Here is a 9,537-nt window from a genome sequence, read left to right as displayed (position 1 = left end):
AATCTGTTTAACATAATAATTTTGAAACCACTGATGCAGTGTATTAGAGCACTGGTGAGTTATACCACAGTCTTGGAATGCAAATTCCTTTGTTCACTTTCTCATTTCTCTTCCTTGATACCTGCAAGTGAGGGAACTTTCTGCCAGGGACAGGGCACCCTTGCAAATGCAAGAGAGAATCAGCCGTAATCAGGCCCTTCTCCGACATCAGCTTCACTGAGACGGGTGTCACCCAAGTCCTTGAAGGTTCTAGCGGAAAAGTCCCAGCGACCTTCCCCACAAACCCCTGACAGTCAGGGAGCACTATGTAGGAGTAAGAGGTTAGGTTCTCAAGCAAGCAAGGTTTAGGCACGAGGGGTAGACACTGTGTTAAAAAATAGGAAGGAATGATGTGGAAATTTGTAAAATTTGATTTTATTTGTATACCGATGTGCTTGTGCATTTTTATGTTGAGCTCACCAGATCTCTTAATTCAACGATCCAGCTTGGAATAAACTTTACCCTGGGAGTTTTTTTGACTTATTGGTTACGCATCAGCAGTGGACATTGCAAAGGGTCATCCTCAGAATGATAGTTTGTGCTGAAGAACTGTCTACAATCTAGTAGAAGCGCTTGTTGAACATTTGCTGCCTCATCTCTCGGGCTGCGAGCAAGGGGTTGCCGGGTGGCACTTCCTTTGTCTCACAGGCAATGACTTCATGTTCCAGAGATAGAAAGCCACCCACATCTCCTTCCCAGTCATCTGCAGATAGAAGGACTAATGTTTACTGCATTGTAAAAATGTGCCGCATGCAAGCAGCCACTATAGTTCTGTTGGGATGTACTGCAGGGCCCTCCCAGGGATATTGAGGCACCTCAAATGAAACTTCAGAATGCCAACTGTCTGCTCATTATGTATGCATGTAGTTCCCAGGGCTGTGTTAAATCTGTTTGCAGCAGACCTGTAGTGAGGTATTCAGCCATGGATACAAGGGAAATCCCTGGCCTCCAAGCAACCATCTGGATAGATTACACTGGCTGAATAATGCAGATGTAGTGGATTGGTGTCAAATGAAAGCACCACGGCAGCCTCCAGGGTAGCATGCACTCACATGTGGGACTAGGTGCTTGGCATCATGCACAAGCTACACTTTATGACCCTCTCTGTTGAGAGGGTGATCAAAGGGAACCTTTAATGTCACATGAGGGTCATCAATGATACCCTGGACCGAGGGAAATAATATGAAACCTCATAAAAAGTTGAGTGCATGCTCGCTACTCTGCTGAGTTCATGGGGAAGGATATAAACTGAGAAGCTCGATTGTACAGATATCCTCTCCATCACAGACTGCCGACTCCCACCTCCATAACATCACCCATCTCTGCATAAGGTCATCTGTTGCTGAAACCCTTATCTATGCTTTTTTTTTACCTCTGGGCTCAACTATCCCAATGCTCTCCTTGCTAGCCACCTATCCTCCATAAACTTGAGCTCATCCGTATCCTAACCCAGGCCAAGTCCCACTCACACATCACCCCGTGCTCACTGATCTACAATGGCTCCTGGTCCATCAATGCCTCAAATTTAAAGTTCTCAACCTTGTGTTCAAGTCCCTTGCATCTCCCAATCTCTGTAACCTCCTCCAGTCCTACAATCCTCCGCTAACTTTGCATTGCTGCAACTTGTGTATCCCCCACTCCTTTCGCTCCTCCACTGGTGGTCTTGCCTTCAGCCGCCTAGGTCTTAAGCTCAGGAATTCCCTCCCCAAACCTCTTCACCTCTCTCTCGTCCTTTTAACAGCTCTCTAAAACATACCTCGTGATGTCCCTCCTAATATCTCCTTCTTTGGCCCATTTTTATCTGACTACATTTCTGTGAAGTGGCTTGGGAGGTTTTCCTATGTTAAAGGTGCTATATAAATGAAAGCTGTTTTTGTCGTTGTTGTTGAACAGCACATCTGTGCCAATCAAACTATGACTGAAGTCACTTGTGGCTGCTTGGAATAAGTTTATTGTCTAAAAATGAAGAGCTGTTGTCAGTATAACTGGCACTGACAAAAAGAAAAAAAAAGACTTGCATTTATATCGCGCCTTTCACGATCACCAGACATCTCAAAGCGCTTTACAGCCAATTAAATACTTTTGGAGTGTAGTCACTGTTGTAATGTAGGAAACGCGGCAGCCAATTTGCGCACAGCAAGCTCCCACAAACAGCAATGTGATAATGACCAGATAATCTGTTTTTTTTGGTTATGTTGGTTGAGGGATAAATATTGGCCAGGGCACCGGGGATAATTCCCCTGCTCTTCTTCGAAATAGTGGCGTGGGATCTTTTACGTCCGCCTGAGAGCAGACGGGGCCTCGGTTTATAACAACTCACTTATAACTGCATCTGAAGGTTATCAATAGCATATGTATACAAAGAAATACGGGATCATAAAACAAATAGAAGAGGGAACTAAGGGAGCTGAGAATCAACTCCTGGAACATATTAGGAATTTATAAGGGAAAAATGTGTCAAACATCTAGTTTCTTCTCACACTCGTTGAACATGAAATACTTTAACCTTTGAACATGCATTAACCACAAATATTTGATCTTAACAGACAGCTTGAACTCAGTATATATGAAACAACCATCAGTAACATATACTTTAAATGAATACGTCATGGGTATGTTGATTATATCCATTTGAGATTTTATTATTGTAGATGTTTTCTATTTTCCAGGAAATTCTGCTGTTGAACAGTAGACCTTCCAGATGATGGTGCTGTTGAACTTCTTAGAAAGAAGTGAAGGATCGACTTGCTCAAGACATTTCAAAATATGTATCACAATGATGAGGCAACACCTGAATAGGGATCATGCAATTAGTTACTAAATAATCAGCACCATCAACAATTGAGAGGAATTGTTACCATCCCATGAATGCCGATGTCGACAAGTTAAAATCGACCCCAATTCTTTGTTTCACAGATGAAGAAGTGCCATTTAGCTGAGGTACTGGGAGCTATTTACTGCCCGAAAGAGTAAATATTATTCAATGGAGGAATAAAATCGACAGAGATGTCAAGAATGTGTTACTTTTATTGAGTTTATACATTAGGAAGTGCCAAAAGATGAGGCCACCACTGGTGCACTGACATTCGCCTGTGCTTGTGAAATTCAGCAATTCATACTAACATTAATTGATGATTTCTCCCTCAGTTGAAAAAGCAACTCTCGTCAAATCAAGCCAATGTCAGGAAGAATATTCTAGGAAGAATAAAATCTCTGGGTAAATGGAACAGCTTTTAATGTTGGAGGATACAGGTGATTATACATGAAACATAAGTCTGCAGTTCCAGATCTAGCATCAACCATTAGGCATTTGCTTTCTTTCCAGCTCAGCGCTGTTACAATAAATTTAACATAAGCAAATATTTTACAGATATATTTTTAATACTCGAAATAAAAGTATGTACAATACTTTAAATATTGTATATACAAAAATAAAAATAACTATTGGTTTGATTATTTCGGGAAAAAATCCTGAACATTCTAAGTTTTGTCCATTTTAATTGTCAAGAGCAAGTGTAACATGTTTTAAATTACTGCATGACCACATCAGTGCTTCATTTCAGCACAGTAAACACTAAGGAAGTAAGTACTAGCAAGCAGGCTGTAATATATAGTAGCATTCTTCAGGTAGCTTTATACTGTTTCTCTTTTTTTCATTGAAACAAGAGCAAATTCTTAGTTTACATTCAGGAAGTATAGATACTTGATCAGATATTTGTATACATGTGGCATTTAAGGTAAGATTTCTTGGCATTCCAGTGGTATGGTGAAATGATTGGCATTGCTGGACTCTCTTTCCGCTTACAGTAAACTCCCAATCTGAGCTATAATGATAACTTCCAGTTTTAGACATAATCAATAATTCTGAATTAGGGCACGAGGGCTTTTGGATGACTGGTGACATTTTAGTAATTGAGGAAATCGATGCCAGCTTTGACACATTTGGAAGTGGCAATGTCAACAGCCATGGCTTTTATCTCAGTATCTCCAAACTGCATTAATGTTTGAATCTCTCTTCGCGCTGGCAGTGATGGACTATCAGTTCCCGTTAGATCAAGACGAAGAGTGCCACACTTCTTCACACTGGTATCAGTGATGAAGTTAACATCATCATTTTCTGAGCAGTATATATTGATCACTATAACCATTTGTGATGGCTTTGCTGGAGTGTAACTGCGTTTGACAGTCTCTCCAAGAGCCACAGACTGGTCAGTTGTGATGAACTTGTCAAACACATCAGTACACCAGCGAGTACCATCTTTAACCAGTAGCTTTTCAATAGGGTGCTTCCCTTCCACAAATCGATTCAACACCCCAACTCCATAGGTCAGTGGCGAGCGCCGTACTTTAATGATAGTGGGGTCCAGTCCAAATAGCACTGCCCCTTTTAGAATAGTCAGTCCCACATCATGAGGAATTATGACACGGCACTTGTCAGCAAGATTTGATTGGATGGCCTGCTGAAGTAAAGGTGACTCAGCGAATCCACCCACCAAGAACAGGAACTTCAAACCTGAAACTTCGGGTTTCTGGAAAAGATTAACTGGAGAGAAAAAATAAGGTGTCAGAAATATTTTCTTATTAAACACAGATGAGCGCCTCATAACATAAGCCCCTCTGTCAATGATGCTGGTGTTGCAAAATGGGAGATTTCTGTATTACCTTAGGGTAAACATGATTTATAATTTGGTTTCAGCTAGCTGTATCTGTAAAGGAATCCGATTGTCCCTGTGATGGGATGGGGTAATACAGATAATTGACTAGATTTATCCATATATTCAATGAGGATTTGTTTGGTCTTTGTTGGTGTCATTGCCTAGAAATTAATTAGGTCAAAGATTACTGAATGAGGGAGGAATTCTCTCTTTGAAATGTTCATGTGTGTGAAGCTACAGAGCCAGGAGAATAGACAAATTCATTATCCCTCATGGCTGAACCTGTAAGGGAATGTTTGAGAGGAAGATGTTCAATATTTCAATATTAACACCTCTAAAGTGAAAGACTGTGCTTGGCCTGAATCACTACCTTGCTCCTCATTTTAACTTCAGTTGTAAATTGACTGCAATGGAACTGAGTATCAGGCGCTGTGTATAATGGGCAGATGATCCATAACCGTCCATTTTGTGTCACCGCCCAAGGTGAATTTCTAGTCCTTTGCGTCCGAGATCTCAATAAACAATGTGATAAAGCAGCTCAAAATACAGCCACTTTAACCATGACATGTGTTTCTAAAGAGCTTGGAACAACAAACCTCAGCCTTTTTGCTGTAGATTATGACATTTGTGACCCATTTTCATGTTACTAAATCTTTGCAAATTGGATAATTGTTTACTCTGGATAATTTATAAATAGTATATATTTGTACATTAATTGCTCTCTAAACTAACCAAGTCAATATTTAATCACAACTAATAACTCTGCTTTTTTCATCCCAACATTGTACTTACGGAGATGTTGGATGATATTGTCAACAGTGGGTTTAAATAGAGCATTCATAGCATCTGGGTTCATCCTTAGCATCCCTTGGGACGACCACTTTACAAAATTCACACTGCAGGAGAACATAGGATAACCATTGAGACAAGGCACAATATGAGGACGAGAGACTCTTAATCCAGTCATCAGTTGCTACGTACCAATAATTGCGAACTGGAAGATTAACTGCGACAAAGAATATAGGTCAGGATTACAGCAGGGTCAGAAGGATGGATGGAAATCTCACCCTGTTGCTACCCTGCCGGAAAGAGGGAAATGCAACCCTGTGTGTCAAATTGTTCTAACAAAAGCCTCCGCCCAGCCTTCGCTGCTATTCTCATGTCTTCTCGCTCACGAGAGAGGGTGAACCATAACTGTTGGGAATCTCAGGCCACAGGGGGTTTGTCCCTCCTGGAAATAGACCTCTGATCCTTCATGAGAGCAAAGCCTTGAAATCCTAGGAGCCATGTGGCTAAATCTATTGGGGGGGGGGCGGAGATGCAGAAGGGCTAGGCTTGGTCTGGTTCATCTGCAGCTTGCTTGTATAATAGTTTGAGAGTCCAAAAACAGTAAGTCACGATAGCTACCTAACATATTTTCATGTTCTTTTTGTTTGGATATACCAACGCAAAATGCCACTGAGAAGGAGTAGGAGGAAGAAAGAGGCAAGCAGAATTCCGTCTCTGTCCAACCAGCTGCATTCACACCTACACTGTCAATTACCCTTTCTCTTTCACTCAACAGCTCAGACAAATGCACCCTAAGGAGGTGTAGATAGTGCCAAAGAGATTTTTTTCCACTGGGTGAGACACAGCACATAAGGGTGCTGCAGAAGTCAAGTACAAATGAGATCTGACAATAGGAAGCAGAAACATAGAACATAGAAGTTTACAGCACAGAAGGAGGCCATTAAGCCCATTGTGTCTGCCCATTGCTAGATAAATCCAAAACTATCCCACTGCTCCACTCTCTTGCTATAGTCTTGTACAGTATCTTTCTCTGCTTCAAATATTTATCAAATTTTCTCCTAAAAGAAATTGCCTCTGTCTCGTCCATTCCCTATGACAAAGCATTCAATGACTCTTTGTGTAAAGAAATTTCTCTAAACTTAACTCCTCACTCTCTTATTGATAATGTTAAATTGATGATGCCTCATCACCAACTCCTCAAACAGAAGATTTAGGGGTGAAATTGGGTGCCTTTGCAGCTCCCGGGGGCGCAGCACTGACATCCACTCCCACCATATTTGGCGGGAGTTTTGCGGCGGCGCTACAGCATTGCGCCCCGATCTCCTTCGCCCTGAGTTCGTGACGTCATTGCCGTGCGCATCGCCCCAGTAGCGCCCTGGACCCGAAATTGACTTCCGTCCCCTGCAGCAGCGCCGGTCGCAAACACCGACAGCTGCAGGAGGCGTGTATCGGGCGCTCGGCCGCTTCGGTGGCGATGATTAAAGGCGAGGTGGCCGACGTAAGTAAAAATAAAACTTACCTTTCTTGTTGCAGTTTTTTTCGCCGGTTCCTGCCCGTGAGCAATCAGCCAGGCACTCTGCTTGAGCGCCGGGCTGATCGCGCGGGATCGCGGCTGCCTTGGCGGTCCAGGTCGGTGCTTTTTAAACTGCAGAGCCTTTCCCTTTAAGGGAGGGAAGGAGCCTTTGAACGCGGCGGTGCTGCACGGCCCAGTGTGCAGCGCTGCTGAAGTCTCCGCCCCGCCTGCTGCCGATTGCAGTCCAAGAAGGAAGTGGAGCCCCTGATTTAGCGCTCCACTTACTTCCTGGAGCGCTAAACTGAATTTTTAAAAAGTTAAGAAACATTAGCGCCTGGTGCTAATTTTCTCAACTTTTAAAATTTAGCGCCCCAAACGGGGCTCCAATGAATTTCTCCCCCTTAGTCTTTCCAAATCCGCTCTATCAGGACTCGCTATAATTTTCAAAGCCTCTATTAAATCTCCTCTTAGCCTTCTCTGCTCCAATGGAAATAGTCCCAGTATCTCAACTCTCTCCTCATAGCTATAGATTCCCATCCCTGGCATAATTCTGGTGAACCTACACTGAAGTCAACCCCCTGCCTTTAGAGCCTGCAGTCTCAGAGGTCTTGCTTTAAAAAGGATGCTGGATGAGCACCACACATATGTGGAGGCACTGAGGATCATCTCGGGAGTCCAATTCCATCCACAGTGTCAATATTCAAGAAGGATTAGACACAATGCAACATTACCTGGAGTGAATGGTGGCACCAAGAACAACTGCACCTGTTCCCTCTAACAGAGAGGCCTACAGACCAGTCAGTGCATTGCACATGGATGCTTTGACCACTGGCCTTGGGGAACGTTTTGGAGACAACAATGGCAACCAGCTTCTGAGAGGTTCAGGTGACATCAGGTCTGCCCTCCCAGTGGTCAGATCCAGTGCACAGATCATTTGGCTAGAGTCACCTTCACATGGCTGCCCTCCCTCCTGATGACAGCTTAGGCGACTTTTCCAACCAGGCCCCTCAGATGCCTGCTATCACGTTGGCATGGTACAGAACCAGGCTGCCCACGCAACCTATGAAAACTCTTCCCAGAACTCAGAAGCCCTGAGATGAGCGTCAGGTCAGTCCTAAGAGGCTCCTGCTACTACAGCACAGCCAAGCACCACTGGGGGCCTTGGCCTTCAGGTGGCCCCTCAGCAGAGCACCAGTTTAACAACAGCACTCAGAGACACCAGGGTTAGGCATATGGTAAAACGAAACACCTGTTGTAAATATATGTGCGCAGAGTAAAACCTCTTTACAATAAGAAGTCCAGTGTTCTGGGTAATGCCTGTTCTTTGTTTTTCTATGTTTGAGAGGGAAATTAGAGGTCAGTTTACAATGAGACACAGAGGGCAGGATTTTCATTGGGCCGTGGAGGCGGGATTGGAGGCGTGTGGGGGTTAAAATCCCGAAATCGGGGGGCACGAACCCATCCCACCCCCAACCCACCTCCATGCCAGTTTCAAAGGGGATTAGTGCCAATGAACTGCCTGTTAACAGGTAGTTAACAGGCAGTTTTTAGCCTAATCCCTATTTTCATTCTTGAAGTGTGGGATTCCCGACGGCTCCAAACCACGCCAAGTCAGCGAGGCGGGCCGTCGGGCTGAAGGACTTGGAGGGTTCGAGATGTCCGGTGTTCAGGTGAGTGATGGGTGCATGAGTGAAGAGGTAAGTGTGTTTGGTGTGTTTAAAGAAGTTTTACTTACCTTTACAGCCTTCTTTCCTTAAGGTCTTGAGAGTCCCTCATCTCACCGGCACAGAAAGCAGAATGGCCGCGATCTGTCAAAAATTGCAGCATTCAGCTTTCTGTTCCGGAGAGATCTCTAAATCATCCTGAGAGGAACGAATTAACTTAGAGTACAGATTGTCAGTCTTTGACAGCTTCAAACAGCTGTTGAACGCTGATATTCCATCTGTCAAAAGGTCTTGACAGATGAAATGTCAATCTGTGACGTCACCTGTTGCCGGGTGTCCCTTAATTGGCCTGCTGAGCCCGCTGGGTGGGCTCAACAAGGTCTATCAAGTCAAAATCACGTGGGTTGGCCACAACTCGATGAAGGCGGGACTACAACCCCAAAAGTTGTAGTCCCGCCTCCTCAATGAAAATCCAGCCCAGAGAGTTGGAAATGTCATCGCGCGGCACCCATTTATCGCGAGCTTCCAAAATAGCAGGCAGGAAGCGCACGTACACTGCCGGCCTGAGGTGTGCTGCCCACCATATTGGGTAAGGACAAACAAAAGGCGTCCTTTACCCACGCTTGAAGCAGGTGTTAGTCTCTTTGCATCTGCAAATAAGGGGCATAACACCTGCTCGTGGTCCCCACTCCAAGTTTGGCATGCCCTGAGGCAGCCAGCTCGATCGCAGGCAGCATTCAGGGAAACCAGCCCATGGGATTGCCTGCAACAAAGAAGGTTAGGTAGCTTATCTGAATTTTACCCCACATTTAACCACCCCCCCCCCCCCGAGTGCCGCCAATTCCCTCCCCCCATTGCCTCCTCTGCTAGTCCCCAT

General features: G+C 44.3%; 1 protein-coding gene across 3 annotated transcripts in view; it reads right to left on the bottom strand.

The window, feature by feature from the left end:
- Nucleotides 1-3,046: 3,046 nt before the first annotated feature.
- Nucleotides 3,047-9,537, bottom strand: part of hspa12a (heat shock protein family A (Hsp70) member 12A) — a 155,591-nt gene continuing 149,100 nt past the window's right edge. For all 3 annotated transcript variants that reach the window (XM_085994411.1, XM_085994413.1, XM_085994414.1), the window contains 2 exons: nucleotides 5,487-5,590; nucleotides 3,047-4,582 (listed from right to left, as the gene is read on the bottom strand). In XM_085994411.1, the coding sequence (XP_085850537.1) occupies nucleotides 3,945-4,582; nucleotides 5,487-5,590 (742 nt within the window). In that variant the 3' untranslated portion in view covers nucleotides 3,047-3,944. The remainder of the gene's footprint in view (nucleotides 4,583-5,486; nucleotides 5,591-9,537) is intronic.

Source organism: Somniosus microcephalus, chromosome 8 (genome assembly GCF_052327205.1).
Source record: "Somniosus microcephalus isolate GS21.2 chromosome 8, FLI_Smic_1.0, whole genome shotgun sequence".
NCBI classification, from domain to species: Eukaryota; Metazoa; Chordata; class Chondrichthyes; order Squaliformes; family Somniosidae; genus Somniosus; species Somniosus microcephalus.
This window is presented reverse-complemented; position numbering and strand designations above follow the sequence as displayed.